The sequence below is a fragment of the Gallinula chloropus genome (assembly GCF_964237585.1).
Source record: "Gallinula chloropus genome assembly, chromosome: 27".
NCBI classification, from domain to species: Eukaryota; Metazoa; Chordata; class Aves; order Gruiformes; family Rallidae; genus Gallinula; species Gallinula chloropus.
In genome coordinates this window covers 1954530-1981463 of record NC_140112.1, presented here as the reverse complement: position 1 = coordinate 1981463, position 26934 = coordinate 1954530, and the positions used below count along the sequence as shown (strand labels likewise).

The window sequence follows — 26934 nt, the reverse complement described above, 5'->3', positions numbered from 1 at the left end:
CATCCCGGGGCTCTGCCCCCTCTCCCGGGGCTCCGTTCCCCCCTCCGTTCTTCCCACACCGAGCGTTACCTCCCAGGCACAGCCACGGGCCGGAATTTAACCCGTTAACAGCGGCCGGGCTGCGGAACGAGCCTGAGCGCAGCCGCCGGTGCCGCTCCCGCCTCGCTGTGCCGTTCCCACCCCTAAACCCTCCTCCCCCCTCCCCTCCCCGCCCCTCCCCGCCGGGCTCGGGTCTCGAAGGCGGCCCCAGGCCCGCGCCCCGCCCGCCGAGCGGTGCGTGCTGGGGCGGGGGGGGCGGGGGGAGGAGGGGGGAGCTGCGGGGCGCGGTGCACGCTGGGAGCTGTAGTCCCGCAGTCCGGCCGGGCCGGCGGCCCCGCGGTAGCCGGCTGCGGGCGGGAGGCTGGCGCAGGCCATGGCGGCGGCCGGGGCTGCGGCGGGGGGCTCGGGGCGCTCTAAAGTGGCGCCGAGCGTGGACTTCGACCACAGCTGCTCGGACAGCGTCGAGTACCTCACCCTCAACTTCGGGCCCTTCGAGACGGTGCACCGGTGGCGCCGCCTCCCGCCCTGCGACGAGTTCGTGGGGGCCCGGTGAGCCGGGGTTGGGGGGCAGCGGGGCTTGGGGTGCGGGGTAGGGGCGGTGGGGAGCGTCCCCGCGGCTCCTGACAGCCGCTCTCTGCCGCCCGCAGGCGCAGCAAGCACACCGTGGTGGCCTATCGGGACGCCATCTACGTCTTCGGTGGTGACAACGGGTAAGGCCTAGGCGGGCCTGGGCTTTGTGGAGGGGGGGGGTGTGATGGGTGGAGGGGGCCTGGGGTGAGCTGGGCAGCTCCTGGCCGGTCCCCCGTCCCGGCTCAGCCGCTCTGTGCTTTTCCTCCCCTCAGGAAGACGATGCTGAACGACCTGCTGCGCTTCGACGTGAAGGACTGCTCGTGGTGCAGGTGGGCCCGGCCCGCCGCGGGGCTGCCAGGCGCCTCAGCCCGTCCAGGGGCCGGGGGTGGAAGTTGGGGCTCTGATCCCCTCGATGCTGGGGCAGCTGACCAGCCGCTGTGGAGGTTGCTGGGTGCCTGAGTGCTCCTGCCTGAGGCGATGCTGGGCAGCAGCAGCAGGACTCGGGGGTGTACGGGCTGAGGGTGGGGGGCTGCTGCCCCCCCCCGGGGCAGGAAGGGTGCCAGGAGGGGGGCTCGCAGGCATCTTTGTGTTCCTGCTGTGCTGTGGGGTCTGTGCTGTCCCCCCATCACTCGCTTGCTGTGTCTGTCAAACCGCCACAGCAGCATGTTTGTAACTGCTTGTAACCCCAAGGCTGGCATCGGGTGGTGGAGTAATTGGGAGGACTGGGGAAAACACCCAGAGCCCTGGGACAGGCTGCCCAGGGGGTGTGGAGTCTTCTTCTCTGGAGAGATTCCAGCCCTGTCTGGACACCAACCTGTGTGCCCTGTCCTAGGGACCCTGCTTTGGCAGGGGGGTTGGACCCGATGGGCTCTGGGGGTCCCTCCCAAGCCCTGTCATTCTGCAGATCGTAGAACAACTCTTATTTTGAGTCTGCACAATAGCTTTGAGAGGCCCAGGCATGGCAAGGTGGTTTGACTGCTGCTGTTCTGAACGTTGTGCAGGGCCTTTACCACGGGGACCCCACCGGCACCGCGATACCACCACTCAGCCGTGGTCTACGGGAGCAGCATGTTTGTGTTTGGTAAGACACAGGCAGGTTCTGGTTGTACCTGCTCAGTGTGATAAAACACACAGGTGTTGTTTTAAGGAAGGAGCAAGGTAGCTGCTCTTATGAGGTCCCAGCTGGAGTCCTGTGTCCAGAGCTGGGGCCTCCAGTACAAGAAAGATGTGGGGCTGTTGGAGAGGGGTCAGAGGAGCCACAGAGATGCTCAGAGGGTTGGAGCAGCTCCCCTATGGAGAGAGGCTGAGGGAGCTGGGCTGGGTCAGCCTGGAGAAGAGAAGGCTGTGGGGGGACCTCACTGCAGCCTCCCAGTCCCTGAAGGGAGCAGAGGAACAGGAGGGGAATGGGCTTGTTAAAGGGCAGAGACTGGCAGAACAAGGGAGATGGAGTGAAGCTGGAGGAGGGAAGGGTGAGATGAGAGATTAGGGGGAAGTTCTTTGCAGGGAGAGTGGTGAGGGGCTGGAAGGGGCTGCCCAGAGAGGGGGTGGGTGCCCCATCCCTGGGGGTGTTCAAGGCCGGGTTGGCTGGGGCCCTGGGCAACCTTGTGTAGCTCCAGGCCTGGAGGTTGGTGTCCCTGCCTATGGCAGGGGGTTGGAACTCTGTCCCTTTGGGGTCCCTTCCAACCCAGACCAGTCTGGGATTCTCTGATTCTATGATCTTCAGGATGCATTAGGAGATCTTGTTCAGCAGCAAGTCTGGTATTTTTGATGGCTGACTCTGATTTCAACTTCAGCTTGGAAATATTTCTGCTGTCTTATCTAAACTCACTGCTACACTGTTTCTCTAGGGGTAAGAGTGGAGGTGAAGCCTCCCACCTGAAGCAGTCAGTTAGCCAAATACCTTCTCTTGGTGTGGTCTGAGTGTAAGTTTTCTTCCCATACGATGGCTGGAAGTGCATGTTTGAGTCTAACAGAGTTTTCTGCTCCCCAGGTGGCTACACTGGAGACATCTATTCCAATTCCAACCTGAAGAATAAAAACGATCTCTTTGAATATAAGTTTGCAACTGGGCAGTGGACAGAGTGGAAGACTGAAGGAAGGTAAGGAGCTGGCAGCACCACTCCACTCTTGTAGGGGACTCAGGCAAACCTTTGGAACAGCACAGTTAGAATGAGTTACTGATGTTAAGGCTGCAGGAGGATTGTGCTTTATTTTCTTGGTCAGAGTTTTCTGAAAACCTCTTCTGAAGAACACTTTTTGCACAGCCTGGTATCCTGGAGTGAGCACACTGGGCTGGAAACCTGACCAAAGTCTGTGACAGAGGAGATGAGAGCAAAGGAGTCTTTTTCAAGGATGGCAGGAAACTTAGTGAGAGTTTCAGTTTAGTTTGATCAGAAACCCACTTGAAGCTTGTTTGTCATGAAATCCACATGTTCTTTTTTGATTAAAGTTTTCCTTTCTTGGAGTGTTCCTCCCCCTTCTCCTCTCCTTTTCCTCCCCCTTCTCCTCTCCTTTTCCTCCCCCTTCTCCTCTCCTTTTCCTCCCCCTTCTCCTCTCCTTTTCCTCCCCCTTCTCCTCTCCTTTTCCTCCCCCTTCTCCTCTCCTTTTCCTCCCCCTTCTCCTCTCCTTTTCCTCCCCCTTCTCCTCTCCTTTTCCTCCCCCTTCTCCTCTCCTTTTCCTCCCCCTTCTCCTCTCCTTTTCCTCCCCCTTCTCCTCTCCTTTTCCTCCCCCCTCTCCTCTCCAGGCTTGTTTTGAGGACACACAACCAAAGCAGTGTCATGCCACGATGCTCTTTTGTGTCAGGGACTCTCTCCTTACCCATGCATCTTAGCAGTCCCACAGATCCTTCTTGCAGCATCTCTGCAGGTGGATTCAGATGGGTCTGCCCCTCATTTTTCTCCCTTACAGGTTGCCAGTTGCCAGGTCAGCTCATGGAGCAACAGTGTACAGTGACAAGCTGTGGATCTTTGCAGGATATGATGGCAATGCACGGTATGTGGTGGGGTTGCTCCCCTTGGGTGCTTTTCTAATATCCCAATCCCTCACATTTTGCCTCTGTTGAGACCTTTTCATGTCCCAAGTGATTTAAACTCATAACCAGAGCTTTGCAAGACCCAGCCTGCTGCTCAGCATTATGGTTTTGCAATTAAAATCTAAAGATCTGGTGGCTCAGGACAGCTGGGGATGTGCAGTTTGACAGCACCCTGGGCTGGAAAGATGCTGAGGGATCTTTGAAATCTGGCAGTTGAGCACTTCTCAGAAGATACCCTCTGTAGGCCTTGCTAAAAGACTCCCAGAACCTGGATTTTCTCTGGAGATGCACAACAGAACTAAGAATGTGTCAGCTTTGTCTCAGAAAACGTGTGGTTACTCTTGGTGTGATACTGCACTGAGCCACCAAGACTGGTTAGGATGAAGAGAGAGGAGCTTTGGGCTGGGGAAAGACTGGAAATGAGTGGTACTGAGAAGTTAGAAGTTAGGGAGAGTTTGTCCTAGATGGCAGCTCCCCACATTTGCTGTTAGTCTGTCAGAATCACAGACCAGTGAGGATTGGAAGGGCTGGATCTCACTTTCACCAACAGATTCAAAAGCCTCTGCTCCCCAGGTTAGCCAGAGAAGAATTAATTTCCTAAACCTCCCCTAAGAAAGACTACACTTCAGAGCTGGCCATTGTGTTTCCCAGTCTTTAATCACAGAATGGTTGGGGTTGGCAGGGACCTCAGGATGTCAACAAGTCCAACCCCCTGCCAGGGCAGGGTCCAGGATCACAGGGTTGGGATGTCTCCAGAGATGGAGACTCCCCAGCCTCTCTGGGCAGCCTGGCCCAGGGCTCTGCCACCCTCCCAGGAGAGAAGTTCCTCCTCAGGGTTAGGTGGCACTTGCTGTGCTCCAGTTTGTGCCCATGGCCCCTTGTCCTGTCCCTGGGAACCACTGAACACAGACTGACCCATCCTCCTGAGCCCACCCCTCAAGGATTTATCAGCATTGATGAGCTCCTCCCTCAGCCTTCTCCAGGCCTGACAGTCCCAAGTCCCTCAGCATCTCTCTGCAAGAGGGATGTTCTGGTCCCCTCAGCACCTCCCTGGCCTTTGCTGTCCCCTCTCCAGCAGCTCCCTGTCCTTCTTGCCCAGCCCCACACACACTATTCCCAATGAGGCCTCCCCAGGGCTGAGCAGAGGGGTAGAACCTCCCTGACCTGCTGCCCACACTTTCCTTGATAGACCCCAGGATGCTGTTGGCTTTCTTGGCCCAAGGGCACATTGCTGGCTCATGAACACATGATTTTTCTCTGCCTGGATGAACTCAGGAAGTATTTGGTGTTGCTGCACAGTATCTGCATTGTGAGAGCAGACAGAGGTTGTCAGGCTTGGAGCTGCCTCAGTGTGCTGGGCAGACTCCTGAGGAGCATCTGCAGGGAAGTTATTGGCTCCTCAGAGTCTCTGAGACAACTCCTGCTAATTGGAAAAACAAATGAATTCTTGTCTTTATTTCTGGAGGAGGGATTGGAGAAAGAGGAGTGACTGTGGAATTGCTCAAATCCAGTTTAGGGATGTTCCCCAGGGCCCTTGGGTAGCTGGGAGGGGGGGGATTGGGTGAGAGGAGCTGTCTGATGCCTGTTAAATGTGTCTAATCACTTTAAAAAAGGTCATTTTTGGAACATGAGCCTCCAGGCAGATTTAAACAAGGGAAACATCTGTGAGTAACTTGTACCAGGAAGAGAATCCTCAGAGCCAGAGCTGTCCATGATGTGTCAGGTTACCCACTTCATCCTCCCTTAGGTCTTTGTGGTAGGATTCAGCCACAGGAATAATCCCTGTGCTCGGTGGCTGGCAGGGATGGGGAGAAGAAATCAGGGTAATAAGGGTATTTCACTAAAAGCACTGAAGATTAAATAGCTCAAAGCCTTAAGCTCCAGGCAGAGTTGCTGTGTGTAGCTGCTGGCTGTAGTACACTGGTGACCTGAAAGATGCTAAAGTGAGCTCACATCGGGGTGTAAAACACAGGGTTAGGGGAAAAAGACTGTAATGGGGGTTTTCTGTTACTGAAGCATGAGCTGTGGGGACAGGACAAGGGGCAATGGCTGCAAGTTGGAGCACAGGGAGTTCCACAGAAACATGGGGAAGAACTTTTCCCCAGTGAGGCTGAGGGAGCCCTGGGACAGGCTGCCCAGGGGGTGTGGAGTCTCCATCTCTGGAGAGATTCCAGCCCTGTCTGGACGCCGCCCTGTGCAAGATGAGCTGGGGAGCTGCTTTGGCAGGGGGGTTGGACCCCAGGAGCTCTCCAGGTCCCTTCCAACCCCTGTGAGTCTGTGATTCCTCCTGTGCAGGAGGAGAAATGCTGATGAAGTAGGATCTCTGTCCTTTCGATTCTGTGACCTAAAGTTTGCCAAAACCAAACTGGTTCAAATCAAGCTGGTCTTTGTGTTACAGGTTAAATGATATGTGGACAATCGGCCTACAGGACAGGGAGCTGACATCCTGGGAGGAGGTAAGAAGCTTTAATTTGATCTGACACACAGAATTTTCTTCATTTGCATTCACAGTTATTTAAAATGACCTGTGCTGGACAACACTGCTCTCTCTGCAGAATCTATTTGTCACAGAGGTGAAAAGAAACAGTTCAGATTGAGTTTTCTTTGTGTATTTGGAAAACCAAGCATATAGAAAGCCTGGTTTTTGCTTGTGAATGTGGGAACCAGCCCTGGACTGCCCATGGGGGCTTTGCCATGCCCGCCTGGAGAAGGGGCTGCACTCCCTACTGCTCCAGGCTGGGAGCTTTGCTGGCTGTTGAGCTCAGAGTCTTGATCCTTAGGGGATCTGGGGGCTTTAGAAATGTGTCCTCCCATCCTTTTTATCTATGGTAGAACCAGTCTGTGCAGATGTGTAAGCGTGGCATGAGTTCATGACCTCTAGTCAGATTGATAGGGGCTGGGTTGTCTGCACACATTGCTGCCATGTGGTCTGTCTGTCTGTCTGCTGACGTGCCCCATAGTGCTGCCCTGTGGAGTCACATGCTGCAGCAAATACCTTTTTATTTACAACTTGGTTGTCTTTCAGATCGAGCAGAGTGGAGAGATCCCTCCTTCCTGCTGTAACTTTCCTGTGGCTGTTTGCAAAGACAAGATGTTTGTGTTCTCTGGCCAGAGCGGAGCAAAGATTACCAATAATCTCTTCCAGTTTGAATTCAAGGAGAAGATGTAAGTGGAGACAGTTAAGTCACCAAAAATCCATGTAATCTATGACTGCTTGAGTTGAGAAATGCTCATAATTAAGGGTCTTCATAGAATCATAGAATGACATGGGTTGGAAGGGACCCCAAGGGTCACAGAGCTCCAACCCCCTGCCACAGGCAGGGCCACCAACCTCCAGGCCTGGAGCTACACAAGGTTGCCCAGGGCCCCATCCAACCTGGCCTTGAACACCCCCAGGGATGGGGCACCCACCCCCTCTCTGGGCAGCCTGTTCCAGCCCCTCACCACTCTCTCTAGAAAGAACTTCCCCCTAATCTCTCATCTCACCCTTCCCTCCTTCAGCTTCACTCCATCCCCCTTGTCCTGCCAGTCTCTGCCCTTTAACAAGCCGATTCCCCTCCTGTTTCTCTGCTCCCTTCAGGGACTGGGAGGCTGCAATGAGGTCCCCCCCACAGCCTTCTCTTCTCCAGGCTGACCCAGCCCAGCTCCCTCAGCCTCTCTCCGTAGGGGAGCTTCTCCAGCCCTCTGAGCATCCTTGTGGCTCCTCTGAACCCTCTCCTGGGGAGTTACTGCATCTCCTGATGAGGACGGGCAGCCAAGATAACATGGAGACTGTTCTAATGAGCCTTTGTTGGTTGCCATGTGTATCAGACTGGACTATTTCAGCTGACATGCAGAAAGTTCAGCACATTGGCTTAAAATGGGAAATAATCGATCTTGTTGTAGCCAGAATGGGATGCCAAGTATTACCTGCCTGAGGGTAGGGAGGCTCTTCAGAGGGATCTGGACAGGCTGGGCTGATGGGCTACCCCAGGGCAGGGTCAGAGCAGATGGGAGGGAAAAATTCTTCCCTGGCAGAGTTGTCAGGGCCTGGCCCAGGCTGCCCAGGGAGGGGGCTGAGTCCCCACCCCTGGGTGTGTTTAACAGGTGGGTAGATGAGGTGCTGAGGGATCTGGTTTAGCTTAGGATGGGAATGGTTGGACTCAATGATCGTAAAGGTCTTTTCCAACCTGGTGATTCTGTGTGTGTGTGAAGTGGAACCACAACTGAAACAGCAGGTAACCCCTCCAGACCGTGGCTGAAAGGCGCTGTCGTAGTGACTGAGCAGTGCTTGTCCACAGGCCACCACATCCCATTCCCTTGGAAGGGTTCCTGTTACCCATGTTGTGATAGACCACCAGTTCCTCCTCACATTGGGGTCTCTGAGCTGCCAGGGTTTCTGTGTGGGTTATGGACACACTTCATCTCATGAAGTTGAGCAGCACAGAGCTGAGGTGGATCTTAGAGTCGTGCAGGGTTGGTTGCTGTCTGCTCTCAGGCAGCTTCAATAAGTAGAGCTCCTCCTCTTCTTGATTCTGGCAGTCTGAGGGCTTAGAAAACTTCCTTTGCAGGAGAGAATTGTAAAAAAACAACCAGACTCTTTTATGTTTCATGTCTCAGCTGGACAAGGATCCCTACTGAGCACTTACTGAGGGGCTCCCCTCCTCCTCCCCAGCGCAGATACGGACACACAATGGTGGCCTTCGACCGGCATCTCTACGTCTTCGGAGGTGCTGCAGATAACACGCTGCCCAATGAGCTTCACTGCTACGACGTGGACTCTCAGACCTGGGAAGTCATCCAGCCCAGCCCAGACAGTGAGGTAAAACATCCACCTCTTCTTTTTCACTTCTGTGCTGCCATCCTTTTTTCAACCCGTTTGGACTGTCAGGGTGTGGACACAGCAGTGCTGCAACGCTTGTTACAAATGATTTTAGCTAAATGAGATGTGACAAGCAAGTGTGGTGTCACTCAGTTAAATATACAGGTGATTCCTGTTTCCTTTCTGGCACCAGTGTGAAAATGCTCTTTAGTTTTTTGGATCAAAACCCCCCCCCATCGTTATTAAATCCAACAGCTGCTTCTTAAAAGCACCTACTAGAGAATTATTTAAATTAAAAACAAAGCTGAAGTATTATTTGGTTTAAAAACCAGACAGGGAAAATGAGCTGAATGAGTGAAAACCAGGTGGCCTGTAGTTGATCTTTGACAGAATAAGGTGGGTTTTGTTTTGTTTTGGTTGGAATGTTGGAGAGTAGGAAGCCCTGGGACAGGCTGCCCAGGGGGTGTGGAGTCTCCATCTCTGGAGAGATTCCAGCCCCGTCTGGACGCCGCCCTGTGCAATATGAGCTGGGGAGCTGCTTTGGCAGGGGGGTTGGACCCCAGGAGCTCTCCAGGTCCCTTCCAACCCCTGGGATTCTGTGATTATTGTGCAGCTCATACCAGCCCATCTGCAGGTCCTGGCAAGCAAAAATGTTCTGGAATGAGGTTGGAGGTCCAGTTGCTAAAGCTCTCTGATGTATTTTTATTCTACTGTAATACATTCATTTGTTTTTCACTCAGTTGATCCTATTTAATTAATGAGATTACTGCTAAGAACAACAGAGGCCACATAAAACAGATCATATTTGCCAGTAATCTCATCCTCTTTTGGAGAGGTATTGAACCCAGCAGGAGCATACTAGTAGATCAATAGTATTCCATAATCCATCATGGTATTTATCAGCACTGAGTTTAAAGTTTCTTTGATTAAATCTCCACAAAGGATGGCAGAGACAGAAGGAATCTGGTTTATCCAGAGGAATCTAGATGACTCCTTCAAAAGAGCACAGGGAAACGTGTGTTTTAAGGTGACCAAATCTGGGGCTTGTATATCTGAGAGGGGGGGAAAAAAAAACCCAACCAACCTCAAACTGGTCTGAGTTACTGCAGAGGGAATTGTGCCCTTAAAAGGTGTCGTTTGAAGAAAAGAAAAAGGCATGGAAAGTCTGGTGAGTAACAGGCTAAATGGGACCGTTGTGTGATGCTGTGGTAAGAGGGAGAGTTCAGTGGTAAAGAAAACCACCAGTCAGCATGGATTCCTGGAAAATATGTCTCTCCAGATAAACATAATCTTGTTTTTGTGTCTTGAGTTTACTTGAGTGGTGTCTATAAATATGTACCAACAGAGGAGATTTCTTATACCAGAGGGCTTTTTAGTTTGGAGGCAGAGCTTTAATGAGATTTCCTGCCTGATCAAACAAAACAAGCCTGATTAAACTGGGGGGGGAATGAAGTTAAAATCACTGCTTGAAAACTTTCTGGGTCTGTTGCCATCCCTTTTTCTTGGGAGAAAAAATAAAACAACAATAAAAAAGGTGCTGTTGTTTATTCCCTCACCTATTTTGTCCATTCCTTTCCCTAGTTACCCAGTGGGAGACTCTTCCACGCCGCAGCTGTTATCTCAGATGCTATGTACATCTTTGGTGGCACAGTGGACAATAACATTAGAAGTGGAGAAATGTACAGGTTCCAGGTGAGTCTCTAATAAACATCCACCCCAGTTCCATGTGAATCCTTCCAGCTCTGTCTCAGGATGTGGTGGAGTTTCTGGTTTGGCTTGCTGTGAGCCTTCCTCCAGGCAGCCTTTGCATTTCACGTTCAGCTCCCAAGATTAATGTATATCTCTAAAATCTGTTGAGATCTGATATCCAGCAGTGATTTTTAAAAGACCAAACTCCCCCTGTTCCTTCTAAAGTCCTCACAAAACTCATGACAGCTTATTAGTGCAGAAATGTATCAGAGAGGATTTGCTGGGATGTTTAACTGGGAATTGGCTGTTCTGCTGCCTGTGCTGCCAGGTTAAATCAAATTCCCCCTACACTCAAGTTTATCTTTGTGTGGGACCCTCAGAGGAGTCTTTGAGCCTGGAGAAGAGGAGGCTGAAGGTATCCCCACTTCCCCTGCTCTGCCAGGAGGGTGCAGAGAGGTGGGCGATGGTCTCTTCAGCCAGGGGACAGGAGATGGGACAAGGGGCAATGGGCTCAAGCTGCCCCAGGGCAGGGTCAGAGCAGATGGGAGGGAAAAGTTCTTCCCTGGCAGAGTTGTCAGGGCCTGGCACAGGCTGCCCAGGGAGGGGGCTGAGTCCCCACCCCTGGGGGTGTTTAACAGAGGGGAGATGAGGTGCTGAGGGATCTGGGTCAGCACAGGACAGGGATGGTTGGACTGCATAATCTTAAAGGTCTTTTCCAACCTGGTGATTCTGTGAGGCCTGGGAGCAGGAGAGACTCTGAGCCACTGAATCCAGAAACCTCTCAAGTTGTGATGAGACACAGTTCTCCCATGTTACCCTTGTTCTCTTTCATTACCCTCACCCACATCCTTGGTTTGCTTATTATTTCCTGGGCTTTACGCTACGTTGAGGTCACGTTAATAAGAAAATCCAGTGATGCACATGTGACTCCAGTGCTTTTGGATACAGCCATTTGAAATTCATTCTCTCTTCCTTTTTGGGGGGGCTTTTTAGTTTTCATGTTACCCTAAGTGCACCCTGCACGAAGATTACGGAAGGCTGTGGGAAAACAGGCAGTTCAGCGACTTGGAGTTTGTTCTGGGAGAGGTGAGTAGGATTTATTGAGAAGGTACCAGTGAGGGTGTTATTGGCAGGGGTGGGGGGGATGTTTGCTGGGAGAAAGCACCTTGTGCAGTGATTGTGCCAGGAACCTTGGGAATGGGAGTTTGTCTGGGAATGGAGCAGCTCCCCTACGGAGAGAGCTGAGGGAGCTGGGCTGGGTCAGCCTGGAGAAGAGAAGGCTGTGGGGGGACCTCATTGCAGCCTCCCAGTCCCTGAAGGGAGCAGAGGAACAGGAGGGGAATGGGCTTGTTAAAGGGCAGAGACTGGCAGGACAAGGGGGATGGAGTGAAGCTGAAGGAGGGAAGGGTGAGATGAGAGATTAGGGGGAAGTTCTTTGCAGAGAGAGTGGTGAGGGGCTGGAACAGGCTGCCCAGAGAGGGGGTGGGTGCCCCATCCCTGGGGGTGTTCAAGGCCAGGTTGGCTGGGGCCCTGGGCACCCCTGTGTAGCTCCAGGCCTGGAGGTTGGTGTCCCTGCCTGTGGCAGGGGGTTGGAGCTCTGTGATCCTTGGGGTCCCTCCCAACCCAGACCAGTCTGGGATTCTGTCATTCAGTGAATGTTGTCTGCCTGGTTTACTGGGTTCCACTGATCCAGATAAACGTATGGAGCTGCAAAGGAGAAGAAACATTTAACCTGAGAAGATCTGTGGATCACTGAGACCTAAAAGTAATTTATCAGAGCACTTATTATATGTAGTTGCAGTATGTAAACGATACTCATGATCTCTGTGCCCTGAGGTCCCAGTTTGCAGATCCATGCATCATTTCAGGAGCCAGTGAGAAAAAGCAGCCCAGGGGAATGATTCTCTAGTCATGAAACAATTAAAAGAATTTTAAAAGAATGTCTTTTCTGAAGAAAAACAGGAGAAATTTCAACTTACCTGAATTCCTTTTGCAAAATTAAAGTTCTAAAGCTCCTCTGCAGAGGTCTGAGATCCTCAACAACAGGTGAGGTACAAAGAACAATGGCCAAAAAAACCCCATGTTGTTGTTGTTTTGAAAAGAGAAAATTAAATAGAAAATCAGATGCAAGAATAAGACACAGCAACTGAGACACTGAGCTGAGTGAACTGAACAAAGACTCATCCAAAAGGTGTTTGCCATAGTCTGTAGGTGTTTGGTTCCACCTGGGTGTGCAGGTTGGGTGCAAGGTTGCCTTTCACCCAGACTTAATGTACATTCACCAGGAGCACAGCCCAGGTCTCCATGACCCCTGCCATTTGCCAGCACCCCTTGGTTTGGGAAGAAAAGCTTCATGGGTGTGATTCCTTTGGCTCTGACAGAAGGAAGAGCGAGTCCGGGGACACGCTGCCATTGTCACCGCGCGCTGCAAGTGGCTGAAGAAGAAAATCACACAGGCGAGGGAGAGGTTGAAACAGGTGAGTGGTGTGGAGAGGTAAACCTGGGGCAAGGTTCTTCTGCCCAACTTTGGACATGGGATTGTCAGAAAATACCTGCTGAGGCAGGTGTAGGACTGGAGCAGCAGCTGGTGCTGAGGTGCTGTTGAGTGAAGAAAATAAAGAGGGTAATTGGCCTTAACGTAGCGAGCGGTGGAGCATGGAGGAGCCAGAGGTAATCCAGTTATCTGGATTTGGTGGGATGGTTCTTGGGAGCTCTCAAAGCTGTCTGAATTCTAATCTTGCTGGCTAGCCCTGGGGAGGGATGTGTATCCCTCCCTCTGGGGAGGCTAAAAGCTGCGTGGCATCAGGGTGGCCAGCAAGATCAGACAGATTAGAGGGAAGGTGGTGTTAAGGATTTCAGGCTGCCTCTGTTCCCTTTGCCTTAGTGTTTCCTGGCTCTTTCCAGAGTTGAAGGTCTGGTGCCTCTGCTCCTTTGTCTGTTATTTTAACTGCTTTACAGCTTTTCAGCAACAAGCATTTTATTGCTTCTGAGGAATTGTTAGCACACAACCTGTAGTAAGATATATGGGTACCTCAATGCTCCTTAATTTCTTTGCCACACCCCGAGCCCTCCATCTTTGCTCAAGAAGGGCAGGGAAGTCAAAGGGATAGTCAAAAAGAACAAAGTGGCTTAAAATTCTTTGTAAGGCAGGGGGGCTGTGGAACCTGCTCCTACATTTTCCTTCTCCAAGGAGAGATGCTGTTCCTGCTGAGGGCAGAAACGTGGGCTCAGTGGGTTTCATTTCTCCTTTCTCTGAGGCCCTGCTTTTGAGCTTTACCCAGGAGCTTCTATTTGCTCCAGTCCATGTTTGTCAAAGGATATGGAACAGTAAGTTGAAGACACATGAATTCCTTGTTATCTTGAAGACAGTCATGAAGATGAAGAGCTCTTGGGTCTTGCAGAGGGTGCAGTAAGAAGAAAGATCTTTCCTCTGGTTTGACATCTGGCCTCAGCTGGAGTCCTGTGTCCAGAGCTGGGGTCCCAGTACAAGAAAGATGTGGGACTGTTGGAGAGGGGTCAGAGGAGCAACAAAGGTGATTAGAGGGCTGGAGCAGCTTCCCTGTGGAGAGAGGCTGAGGGAGCTGGGCTGGGTCAGCCTGGAGAAGAGAAGGCTGTGGGGGGACCTCATTGCAGCCTTCCAGTCCCTGAAGGGAGCAGAGGAACAGGAGGGGAATCGGCTTGTTAAAGGGCAGAGACTGGAGATGGTGTGAAGCTGGAGGAGGGAAGGGATAGATGATATATCAGGGGGAAGTTCTTTGCAGAGAGAGTAGTGAGGGGCTGGAAGGGGCTGCCCAGAGAGGGGGTGGGTGCCCCATCCCTGGGGGTGTTCAAGTCCAGGTTGGCTGGGGCCCTGGGCAACCTTGTGTAGCTCCAGGCCTGGAGGTTGGTGTCCCTGCCTGTGGCAGGGGGTTGGAGCTCTGTGACCCTTGGGGTCCCTCCCAACCCATCCCAGCCTGGGATTCTATCATTCTATGACAGTAACGTGTCTGAGCTGACACAGCCCTGGCGCCCTGTTTGAGTGTGTTTCTCTGCTGCAGAAATCCAAGCAGGATATTGAAGAGGAGGGACATTCAGCCTGTCAGAAGGACGGGATAGGTGGGAATGTCAAGCTGTGCCGCCTGCAGCCGCTGCTGGAAGTGCCCATCCGAGAGGCAGAGGCCCAGCCCTTCGAGGTGCTCATGCAGTTCCTCTACACAGACAAAATCAAATACCCTCGCAAAGGTAGGGCAGCAGGGTGGGTTAAAAACCAGTGGGCAGCAAATGGGCAGGAAACAGGGCTTTTGAGCAGGGCCCAGTATATCCAGGTGATCAGTCTTGGGCTAAGCACTTAATTACCTGTGATTAATAAAAGCAGATCTCTATCACAGCATCCTAACAGTGCTTTGGGGGGGTTGTTTCCAATTCTTTTCAAACAAGCAGGTTCTTGATCATTCCAAAAAGTGTAAAAAAGGAAAAAAAAAAACAAAAAGCCCAAACAAAAATGTAGTGGTATTTTAAACATTACAGCAGTCTGCCTGGGAGGATCCTGAATCCTGGGTTGCCTTGTTTCCCTTTTCTGATACTGTTTTTATCTGTTACAAACTCCAGCCCACACAGAAAGGCAGAGTGAGCTGGTATTTGTCATCTCTTTAAATTGCTGAGCCAAAGGAATGCCTGGAGAAAGGAAAGATCCATTAAATGCATCTATTGAAAGTCCCTGAGTTAAAACCATTTGCTGGCTGGGAGGTGACAGCCAGAGATCTCTCAGCTCTGGGACGGTACATCAATTGTGCCCCTGGACTGGGCACTGGGGAGGCTGCACCTCGAGTGCTGGGTCCAGTTCTGGGCTCCTCAGCATCAGAAGGACATGGAGGTCCTGGAGCGAGTCCAGAGAAGGGCAACCAGGCTGGGGAAGGGGCTGGAGGGCAAATCCTCAGAGGAGCAGCTGAGGGAGCTGGGGGTGTTGAGCCTGGAGAAGAGGAGGCTGAGGGGAGACCTTCTCACCCCTCCCCTGCCCTGCCAGGAGGGTGCAGAGAGGTGGGCGATGGTCTCTTCAGCCAGGGGACAGGAGATGGGACAAGGGGCAATGGGCTCAAGCTGCCCCAGGGCAGGGTCAGAGCAGATGGGAGGGCAAAGTTCTTCCCTGGCAGAGTTGTCAGGGCCTGGCCCAGGCTGCCCAGGGAGGGGGCTGAGTCCCCACCCCTGGGGGTGTTTAACAGGCGGGTAGATGAGGTACTGAGGGATCTGGGTCAGCACAGGACAGGGACAGTTGGACTTGATGATCTTAAAGGTTTTTTCCAACCTAGGGATTCTGTGACCTAACCAGTGGCTGTTGGAGTGATGAGGTCTCTCGGGCTGCTGGAGTCAGACTCAGCATGTGGGCAACTCCAGCTCCAGGGGCAGCAGGGAGGTTCATCTGTCCTGATGCCAAAAGCTTTGCTTGGGTTTCAGTCCAGGCTCTTTCCTTCCTTTGGAAGGTAATTCTCAGGAAACTAATGCTTTTCACACAGTTGTCCCAGGGCTTTCCCTGTAAGGGAGCCTGTCTGACAGCAAACCTCCTTATGGGGATGAGGGAACCTTCTCATGAGTGCCTGCTGATGGTGCTAGATCCTGCTGTCAGGCAGTTCACTGATCCTCAGCATGCTCACAGGATCAGCCCAAGGGAAGGGCTATCATGCTGAGCTCTTTGCTTTGTTCCAGGCTTCCCAGGCAGCCTGCTACCCTTCCCCCAGCCCATCAAACGTTCTCCTGCACTGTGCCTTCCTGCTGGGATGCTCCAGCAGCCCTCACCCTGACTATTTGTATTCCTAGCTGCTCCCCTCAGTTCAGAGAGCAGCACCTTGGGGATCCATCCAGAGGCCAAGCTAATAGAATTGGGCATGCTCATCAGCTGGGATTTTCCAATTAGACACAGGGACAGCACGAGACAAGCAAGCAAGCTTTTCTCTAGCAAGAAGTGTTTGCAGCAGATGGCCAGAGATCTCCTGTGAGGAAAGCAGAGGCTGTGCAGATTACTCCTGGAGTTGGTGCCCCAGTCACCTCACAGCAGTGGCCTTACGAGGGTCCCTGCTGCCCCTCTTACTTGAGCCCTCTCTTCTAGACCAGCCTCAGATCTGTACCCACATGAGCACAGGGTGCCTTCACAAGGATCTGTCACAACTGGGGTCCTAATACTGTGTGAAAACCAAGGACTTTGGAGCTGTCAGCAGCTGAGCACCTCAGAGAATCGGGCTGCTGCCTTCAGAGCTTGTCTGGGTTTAGCCACGTCACTTTGAGGGTTTTAAAAATTCCTGATCCAGGTTGTCTCAAAATCTTTGTCCAAAAGACCTTTTGGGGTGGCTGTTCCATGCCTCAGTTTTGCAACCTCTTTTTTTAGTATCAATTCAGGTGTTTCTAACCAGCAGCAGCGTGGCTCTTTCTCCATCAAACCACCACAGAACCAGCCACTACCCATTCTGCCATTCTGACGTGGTTGATGTCAAAAGAAATCCTTAGATAAAAATCCCTCCTTTTGTTGTGTGAGCTGTTCAGCAGTTTTCTCTCTTGGCATGATTTTCAGGCCACGTGCAGGATGTGTTACTTATCATGGATGTGTACAAACTGGCCTTGAACTTCAAGCTCTCTCGACTGGAACAGCTCTGCCTTCAGTACATTGAAGCGTCTGTAGATCTGCAGAACGTGCTCATCGTGTGTGAGAATGCTAACAAGCTTCAGCTGGATCAGCTGAAGGTAAGCATCTTCTGCATGCACAGCAACTGCTGAGATGTCTGAAAAAGTAAAATCCAGGTAATTAAGGTTTTGCACAAGGTATTGGCTTTCTCAAATGCAGTTTGTTCCTAAAAATAGAGTTGCTCGAGGAGATCACAATCACAGAACTGGAGGGGTTGGAAGGGACCCCCAGAGCTCATCAGGGCCAACCCCCCTGCCAAAGCAGGGTCCCTAGGACACCGTCCAGACAGGTCACTCAGCTTTTTACAGAGAGAGTGGTGAGGGGCTGGAACAGGCTGCCCAGAGAGGGGGTGGATGCCCCATCCCTGGGGGTGTTCAGTGCCAGGTTGGCTGGGGTCCTGGGCACCCTTGTGTAGCTCCAGGCGTGGAGGTTGGTGTCCCTGCCTGTGGCAGGGAGTTGGAGCTCTGTGATCCTTGGGGTCCCTTCCAACCCATGCCATTCTATGGTTGTGTGGTATTTCAGCCTCCATGGGGAGAGTCTTAAGAAAAGGATGACTGTTTCCATGTGTGACCTGGGAACAGTTATGTGATGCTGTTGCATGACTTCATACAGTAAAAACATACATTTTTTAATTAATAATATGGGTTTTTTTTTTTAAAGGAACATTGCCTGAACTTTGTGGTGAAGGAATCCCATTTTAATCAAGTCATAATGATGAAGGAGTTTGAGCATCTTTCTTCATCCCTCATTGTGGAGATCGTACGGAGAAAGCAGCAGCCTCCTGTCCGAACACACTCTGATCAGCCTCTTGACATAGGTAATTCTTGAGCTTTATGAAGTAATTGGTTGTGCTGGTTTTGCATCATTTGGTTCCTAGGAGCCAACCTAGGAAGCAGACCACTGCAGACCCCCTTCTGTAGTTGGTAGAGCTGCACTTGGGCTGTTTCCCAGACTGCGATGGGGCGCGTCGCTTCTTCCTCCAGGGAGTTTCAGTCAGAAAAGTGTCCCCATCAAAACACCTGTTGAAGGTGGTCATGTTCTTCCTGCAGTGAAATGTCCTGACTCTTCCCAGAGAGAGAGAGGTGAGGCAGAAGGAACAGAAGGGTGTCCTGATTCAAAGGAAAGGCAGCAGGCATTCCTTTGAGTGGATTAGAAGGTAACAGAGCTGAATCCCAGGGGTTGGAAGGGACCTGGAGAGCTCCTGGGGTCCAACCCCCCTGCCAAAGCAGCTCCCCAGCTCATATTGCACAGGGCGGCGTCCAGACGGGGCTGGAATCTCTCCAGAGATGGAGACTCCACACCCCCTGGGCAGCCTGTCCCAGGGCTCCCTCACCCTCCCTGGGGAAAAGTTCTTCCCCATGTTGATGTGGAACTCCCTGTGCTCCAACTTGCAGCCATTGCCCCTTGTCCTGTCCCCACAGACACTGAAAAGGGGCTGCCCATTCCCCCTGCAGCCCATACTGAAGATATTTATAACCATTAATAAGGTCCCCCCTTAGTCTTCTCTCCAGGCTGAACAGCCCCAGCTCACTCAGCCTTTCCTCACAGGGGAGATGCTCCAGGCCTTTCATCATCTCTGTAGCCTCCTCTGGACTCTCCAGGAGATCCCTGTCTGTTTATCCCAGGGAGCCCAGAACTGGACACAACACTCCAGGTGGGGCCTGAGCAGGGCAGAGCAGAGGGGGAGGATCCCCTCCTTCTACCTTCTGGTCACACTCCTCCTGATGCCCCCAGGATCCCATTAGCTCTGCTCATAGGTTTAAACCAAGGAGGAGCAGGAATAAGAAGATCTTGAAAGCCCCCGCTGACAGGGTTGACCTTTGGGTAAGAAAGAGAGAAGCATGGAAAAATTAACCATGGAAAAGAAAAGTTAATGAAGAAGGAAACAGAAGGTAGGGAGGAGAAGGCTTTGAAAAGATAAATAACCTGCTCTAATGGTCCTGCCTCTCATTTTCATTCTGTGATTGTGCTGGAAGGAGAAGATTTGATTTACAATTCTATTATGGAATTCATCAGGGGCTGATTTAAGACTAGTCTTATTCAAGATTTTATCATCCTGATGCACAAAGGAGGGATGTAATAACGAATTTTGCTGAGGCCACAAAGTTCAAAGGCATTGCCAGTGTTGATTTGGAATGCTGAGCAAAAAAAAATTGGGGACTGGAAAGAATGATGGAGAAGCCAGTCCTGGAAGGTCAGGCAGAAAGCTGTTGGCTGGCATTTGTCCCAGGGAGAAGGGAGGAGCACTGTCCTGAAGATGGCATAGTCAGCTTCCATATTCAGAGCTGGAACAGTGCAGGAGAACCAAGATGAGCTTTGAAAATATGAGTGAGTCTGGATCAGAGGTGAATGTGCCATACTTCTCAGTTACTCTTGTTTTCAAAGGTTAATTAAAATGTTGGGTAAAAGACTTAACTGAGAATTTGGAAAGGCTTTTCATGAAGAGACAAGATTTGATATTCCTGGTGGCTGGAAATGATGGAAAAGGTGGGGAAAAGTCAGATTTCTTCATCTGTTGAGACGACCTCTCGGTGTGGCCACTGCCAGTGGTTTGCCAGCTGAGCTGCTGAGTTGGTTTCTGGGATGGGCAGTAGGTAATGGATTGGGATGGGAAAGGATAGAACTTGTTTTGGTCTAAGGTCATGAAGAACACCCAGCCTCAAACTCACCCCAGGGGTCCCAGAGCAAGAGGGGCTGGAGCTCTGGCTTGGCCTTAGATCAGTTCGGTAGCACCTGGTCCCTGGGAGTGGCTGTGTCCTTCACTGTTCCATTCTGTTAACTTCCAGGAACATCTTTAATTCAGGACATGAAGGCTTACCTGGAGGGAGCTGGGACTGAGTTCTGTGATATCATCCTGCTCTTAGATGGCCACCCACGGCCAGCCCATAAAGCGATCCTGGCAGCGCGCTCCAGGTGAGTCACCATCTTCTAAAGCTACCCAGTGCTCTGTGTGAGGAGGGCTGGGCTGGGCTGGGCTGGGCTGTGCTGCCCAGGCTGTGCTGCCCAGGCTGTGCTGTCCAGCTGGCCTAATCTAGAAGTTGGGGAGGAATTTTGTAGCCACGGAGTGTGAGGTGCAGCTCTGCTCCATGAGTATCATGAGCCTGTAAGCAACAGTCTTGGTTGACTGTCAGCTGACCACGAGCCAGCAGTGTGTCTGGGGGGACAGGGAGGCCATAGGTCTGGGGAGGGGATTGTGCCCCTGGACTGGGCAATGGGGAGGCTGCACCTTGAGTGCTGGGTCCAGTTCTGGGCTCCTCAGCATCAGAAGGACATGGAGGTCCTGGAGTGAGTCCAGAGAAGGGCAAACAGGCTGGGGAAGGGGCTGGAGGGCAAATCCTCTGAGGAGCAGCTGAGGGAGCTGGGGGTGTTGAGCCTGGAGAAGAGGAGGCTGAGGGGAGACCTTCTCACCCCTCCCCTGCCCTGCCAGGAGGGTGCAGAGAGGTGGGCGATGGTCTCTTCAGCCAGGGGACAGGAGATGGGACAAGGGGCAATGGGCTCAAGCTGCCCCAGGGCAGGGTCAGAGCAGATGGGAGGGAAAAGTTCTTCCCTGGCAGAGTTGTCAGGGCCTGGCACAGGCTGCCCAGGGAGGGGGCTGAGTCCCCACCCCTGGGGGTGTTTAAAAAAGGGTAGATGAGGTACTGAGGGATCTGGGTCAGCACAGGACAGGGACAGTTGGACTCCATGATCTTCAAAGATCTTTTCCAACCTGGGGATTCTGTGATTATTTTTTTCCAATTTGACCCCCAGCAGAGAAAGGAGGAAATTAAAACCGTAGAGATTCTCTAGAGGATGTGTAAGAAGCCACACTGGAAGACAAAGAACCTATAACATCACAGGAAGGGAAAAAAAGGGTGTAAGGCATGAGGTGGTTTCAGCAACAGATGTCACTGAGGTCAGAAAGAGTCTTCTGACTCTGAACATCCAGTTTGAGTCATGTGAAACTTGAATCTCTCTTGCTGGCTGTGAATAAGCATTATAGAAACCTGTGTGTAACAGCAACTGGATTGTTCATGTACTGTCTTGCAGAGGCAAGCAGCTCACCCATGTGTAGGTGGGCACTATTCTTCCTTCTCAGGATGTGGGTGAAGTGGGTTTGTCCTTCTCCTGTGTGTTCTGTGTCCCTGCACCTTTATGTTCTGCTGAACATTTAAATGGTCCCATCAAATCTCTATTTCAAACACTTGTCACAATTTTTTTTTCCAGCCCCAGTAATAATATTCAGTATTATTGTGGTATTTTACCAGAAGCATTTCACAGCTCTTCAGACCTTCCCTGATTGACAGCCTGTAGAGATACCAAGGAAATTCATAATGCTTTAAGCTCTCTGCTGGGTCTTATGCAAATGAGATGAAAATCAAAGCACCATGTGTCCTAATTTTCAAGAAACAGAGACCAATTTCAGGTAGTGCTGATGGAAATGAGGGGGGATTATATTTGAAGTTTTCTCACAGGCAGGAATATATGAAACAGTCATTTATTAGTGGTTTTGCCCAGGTTGGCACTGGAATTTCCTTCTGGGGAGGCTGCAGCTAACAGTACTGGGTTGAAGCATCTGTCTGCAGTGTGTGTTGCATCCCTTCTGTTCCCTCTCCAGTTACTTTGAAGCCATGTTCCGATCCTTCATGCCAGAAGATGGGCAGGTGAATATTTCCATAGGTGAAATGGTTCCCAGCAAGCAAGCCTTTGAATCCATGCTGAGGTACATTTACTATGGAGAAGTAAACATGCCTCCAGAGGACTCCCTGTATCCTTACACCTGAAGGTACTCAGACAGCACTGATGCCTCAGAAAGCTGGAATCAAAACTCACAATCCAGAGGGCTTTTCTTAGGGATTTCACTACTTCTATTACCCTCATTGTTAGTCAGATTTACCTCTTGATTCCTGTTCTTATTTATAACTCAACCCCTGTCCATCTGTCCAGCAGGACTAACGAGAGCCATAGGGTACATTCCTAGCAGGTGGTTTTCTCTCTCTCACAGAAGTGGCCAGTCCCTTGGGGAAATGGGCAGCTCCTTTTCAGTGTCTGTGGGGACAGGACAAGGGGCAATGGCTGCAAGTTGGAGCACAGGGAGTTCCACACCAAGATGGGGAAGAACTTTTCCCCAGTGAGGGTGAGGGAGCCCTGGGACAACAATCAGAGGATGGTCCTGGTCTGCTCCTGCAGTGAGCCAAGCAGGACGAGGAGTCCCTCTGGGAGCTCCCAGGGCATGCCTGGGGAGTCCTGTTTCTTACTGGATCCTGCAGCCCAGCAGAGAGGGTCCCATCTGGGGTGACAATCTGATGCCTCAGAAAGCCAGAATCAGAACTCAATAGCCTTGGTGACTGTTAAGCAGGGATCCTTTATTGCAGTGCTGGGCACACAGAGGATTGCACCTCCAAATGTGTGCCCAGCGCTGCAATAAAGGATCCCTGCTTAATAGTCATCAAGAGTACTGAGTTTTGATCCCAGCTTTCTGAGGCATCAGCACCTCTCCTTCCTTTGCTCTAGATTCCAGGGTGGCATTAACAGGCACAGCATTGTACCTCCTGCCATGGGTTTGTGTTTACAGCCAGTACTGTTACTTCACTGTATATTCCCTTTCCTTAACGAGCTGGATAGCTACCTCTTTGCTGCACCTTACTACTACGGCTTCTCCAACAACAGGCTGCAAGCCTATTGTAAGCAGAATCTAGAAATGAATGTCACAGTGGAGAACGTGCTCCAGGTAATCTAATGACTTGATTGACTTAGACACAGGGAAGGGGAAGTGGGTCCTGGTGCTCCTGGGCTGAAAGGCTCAGCAGATACTGCTCAGCTGGACATCAGGATGTTACTTGTGAGCTCCTCATCTCCCACTTGCAGACCAGTGTTTTTAAATGACATCTTAAGCTGTGCCCTGTGCTCAGCACCCAACTCCAGACCCTTTTTCAGCAGTGATGTTCAGGTGACATTAGTCTTGTTTTATCAGTAATGCTGTCAGTAAAGTTTAAGGTAGCAAACAGTGCTCTGTGATAAGAAGTACTCCAGCTGGAGTCCTGTGTCCAGAGCTGGGGCCCCCAGAACAAGAAAGATGTGGGACTGGTGGAGAGGGGTCAGAGGAGCCATGAGGATGCTCAGAGGGCTGGAGCAGCTCCCCTACAAGGAGAGGCTGAGGGAGCTGAGCTGGGTCAGCCTGGAGAAGAGAAGGCTGTGAGGGGACCTCATTGCAGCCTCCCAGTCCCTGAAGGGAGCAGAGGAACAGGAGGGGAATGGGCTTGTTAAAGGGCAGAGACTGGCAGGACAAGGGGGATGGAGTGAAGCTGGAGGAGGGAAGGGTGAGATGAGAGATTAGGGGGAAGTTCTTTGCAGAGAGAGTGATGAGGGGCTGGAAGAGGCTGCCCAGAGAGGGGGTGGGTGCCCCATCCCTGGGGGTGTTCAAGGCCAGGTTGGCTGGGGCCCTGAGCAACCTTGTGTAGCTCCAGGCCTGGAGGTTGGTGTCCCTGCCTGTGGCAGGGGGTTGGAGCTCTGTGACCCTTGGGGTCCCTTCCAACCCAGACCAGTCTGGGATTCTATGATAAGAAAGCCTTTGATGCATTGACTAGGTAGGCAGCCCAAAGCCTCTGCAGCACGAGCAGAATCAATTCCAGCATTTAACTGCACTTGGCTCTCACCAGTCTCACTGGGGCACTCAGGGATCCTGGCTCTGAAAGAGACCTGCAGTTTCCTACCAAGCATCTCCTGAGCACTCCAGATGTTTTAAATCCCAGTTTTATTTCTGAATAGTTGAGAAAAGATTTGGGTTTGTAATGAAAGGTGGAGATGTTTCCCTAGCTCTGAGGAATCCCTCCCCTGAGTCAGAACAGTGTGTCTGCACTGTACATCTGAGCCACACAGGAGGAAAAATCACATCATTGCTTTCCATGTAGATTTTGGAGGCAGCTGACAAGACCCAAGCCCTGGACATGAAGAGGCACTGCCTGCACATCATTGTTCACCAGTTCACCAAGGTTGGTTGCATCTTTTCTGGGGCTTTTGAGAGCTGCTGTCCTCTGTCGCTGCGCTGCTTAGACACCTTAACCTAGGAATCCAGCTGAGAGCTGCCTGTGTCTTACTGATGAGTCTGCTTGGCATGCCTTTCACACCAACAATAAAGGAGAGACTGGAACAGGACAAGGGGCAATGGCTGCAAGTTGGAGCACAGGGAGTTCCACACCAAGCTGGGGAAGAACTTTTCCCCAGTGAGGGTGAGGGAGCCCTGGGACAGGCTGCCCAGGGGGTGTGGAGTCTCCATCTCTGGAGAGATTCCAGCCCCGTCTGGACGCCGCCCTGTGCAAGATGAGCTGGGGAGCTGCTTTGGCAGGGGGGTTGGACCCCAGGAGCTCTCCAGGTCCCTTCCAACCCCTGGGAGTCTGTGAATGTTTCATGTTCCAGCTGTTGCCTGTTAAAGTTCTCATTGAAACGTGGCTGAAAGACTCACACAGAGAGATCTGAATTATGCAATGGTTTTCTTTGGCCTGAGAGGCTGCAGCCTGTGGGTTTTGGCCTGATGCTGGGTGCTGGGCAGCAGTGCTTGCCATCCTGCTCCTCAGTGAGCCACAGGCTCTGAAGAGGGGTTTGCTCTTGCCCACACCAGCTCAGTGGGACATCAAGGCTTTAGGCAGGCTGGGTGCGTGGCCGGTGGGACCTCCTCTTCTTCCAGCTCCATTAATGACTCGGACCATTCCCGTAAGCACATTAAGCAAAGAGCTGTTCCCAGAAGGTCACTGGTTTGGGCACTGTGGTTTTCAGGCTCCTTTGTGTCAGTATTGTGCAAAAGCCCTAATAAAACTCCTGCTCCAAAGTGTTTGTACTGACACCCTGATCTGTTCCTCGCAGCGCGGGTCTCAGCGCAGGGCAGGGTTCCCTCCAGTACTCAGGGCTCTCCCTCCCAGTCCCCACCAACCTTTCTTTTGGGGTTCTATATTTTAGATGTGGGACTGTTGGAGAGGGGTCAGAGGAGGCCATGGAGATGCTCAGAGGGCTGGAGCAGCTCCCCTCTGGAGAGAGGCTGAGGGAGCTGGGCTGGTTCAGCCTGGAGAAGAGAAGGCTGTGGGGGGACCTCACTGCAGCCTCCCAGTCCCTGAAGGGAGCAGAGGAACAGGAGGGGAATGGGCTTGTTAAAGGGCAGAGACTGGCAGGACAAGGGGGATGGAGTGAAGCTGGAGGAGGGAAGGGTGAGAGGAGAGATTAGGGGGAAGTTCTTTGCAGAGAGAGTGGTGAGGGGCTGGAAGAGGCTGCCCAGAGAGGGGGTGGGTGCCCCATCCCTGGGGGTGTTCCAGGCCAGGTTGGATGGGGCCCTGGGCAACCTTGTGTAGCTCCAGGCCCGGAGGTTGGTGTCCCTGCCTGTGGCAGGGGGGTTGGAGCTCTGTGATCCTTGGGGTCCCTTCCAACCCAGACCAGTCTGGGATTCTATAATATTACTTGAAACACGTGTCCTGAGCTCTTTGACAGTGTGCTTGGCCATTTTCTTCCTGGGTTTCCAAAGATGCTCTGGGAAGTCTCGATTCTTTATCACAGCCAGGCTTCTTAGAGTGAGGTGATGATCCTTAAATGGATGGGGTGATAAGGGCTGGGTAAGCAGACAGGGTTTTAGGCAGTGTCTGGCTGCCAGCTGGGCATGGATGTTAATAACTCCAGAAGAAGGGCTTACTGCTTGTTCCTCTGAGGCTGTGGAGAAGGGAGGAATGCACAGAGCTGCTTTTGATAACAGTTGAGTTTCTGAACAGCCCGAGAGCATCAGGTTTGCAGCAGATTCTCCTGTAACTGGCGCGGTGAAGGTTTGTGTTGGCTCCTGCTCCAGTGACCTGCTTTGACACTGGGAGGCTGCCAGCAAAACCAGCACAGGCCCTGAGCACGCAGAATCCAAGAGATCAGGTCTGAAGCCACATGCTGGGTAGAAACACCCAGACTTCAAAGGTCAGGGCTGCTCCAGTGCCCGGCTTTGCTTTCAGGAGAGTGCTGAGCTGGCACCAGTTTGCAGTGGGCTTGGCAGTGTAAACAGTAATTAGGCTCCTTTCTCAGAGAGGTAGCACTGGGGTCAGCATTTCTGCTGTCCTCTGCTCACATCCCCTCCACACAGAGCTCTGAAATGGGGCTGTAAGTGCAGGAAGTCATGATGGGACCCCTTGGCCATCCTCTGCAGCCCAGCTCCCTGGCTGGGATTTCACTCCAGACATGCCCAGCCTGACCTGCTTGCTTCTCATGGGGTGGCAGGGGTGAAGCAGCGATTTGGGGAGGGGTTTAATTTGGGGAGGGGTTTAATTTCTTTCTGTTTGGTTGTTTTTTTTTCCCCTGTTCTGTTTTCCTTGAAGGTCTCCAAGCTGCCAAACCTCCGCTCCCTGAGTCAGCTGCTGCTCCTTGACATCATAGAGTCCTTAGCTAACCACATATCAGACAAGCAGTGTGCAGAGCTGGGCTCAGACATATGATGTGCTTCAGTAATCCAACTCTTTGTGGGTTCCTCAAAAAGGAAAACCCCAGCCCCCCTAGCACTTTCCAGCTGACTCTTCTTTGCCATCCCCTCCCAAGCAGGGAGAGGAGCACGGCCGGCTCGCTCGCTCTCCCGTGGACTCGCTGGGTTTGGACCTGTGTGGAGGAGAGTTTGGTCTCTGTTATGCAGATGTCAGAGCGTTACAGGAATGAATTTATTCCCCTTGGGTTTGGGAGTAACTCAGTTCAGAATCAAGCCCATTATTAACTTCAGTACTGTAAAATAAGAGACTCGTGAGTAAGGGAGTCATTGATGCTCTGAAGCACGGGATTTAAATCATGCTATTTAAAGAACTTCAGCTGACACAGCCAAGGGGCTGTGAGGGGAAATGGGCTACAGCAGAACTGGGAACAGGCAGCGTGGTGTTTGCAGCGAGGCTGAGGGCTGGACTGGGATGTGGTGACTCCTCAGAGCCTCTCCGTGGCGTGGATTAAAGATAAGCCCTTGCACAACTGCCTCCACTGGTGGGCTGCAGAGTCCAGCCCTGTGCCCTACAGTGGCTCAGATGAGAAGATTACAGCAGTCCTTTCTGGCCATCACAGCCATTAATCCTGTCTTGCTAAGCCTTGCTAAATCAATTTATTAATAAAGAGTTAACAGCATCTCCCAGCGTTTCGTGATGGACTTTGGCTTTCATTTGGGGGAACAAAAATGAAGCACAAAGA

At 52.0% G+C, this 26934-nt stretch overlaps 1 protein-coding gene across 1 annotated transcript; it reads left to right on the top strand.

Moving 5' to 3' along the window:
- The first annotated feature begins 378 nt into the window (after positions 1-378).
- On the top strand, positions 379-26881 carry LZTR1 (leucine zipper like post translational regulator 1). The gene is made up of 20 exons (XM_084275947.1): positions 379-588; positions 687-749; positions 882-938; positions 1611-1690; positions 2600-2708; positions 3517-3600; positions 6039-6096; positions 6666-6805; positions 8240-8441; positions 10023-10133; positions 11124-11216; positions 12512-12607; positions 14168-14351; positions 16669-16838; positions 17440-17596; positions 19566-19692; positions 21374-21523; positions 22381-22486; positions 23667-23747; positions 26091-26881. Exons 1-20 carry the CDS (start codon positions 413-415, stop codon positions 26205-26207), a joined length of 2361 nt encoding a protein of 786 aa, XP_084132073.1. The 5' UTR covers positions 379-412; the 3' UTR covers positions 26208-26881.
- Positions 26882-26934: the final 53 nt, after the last annotated feature.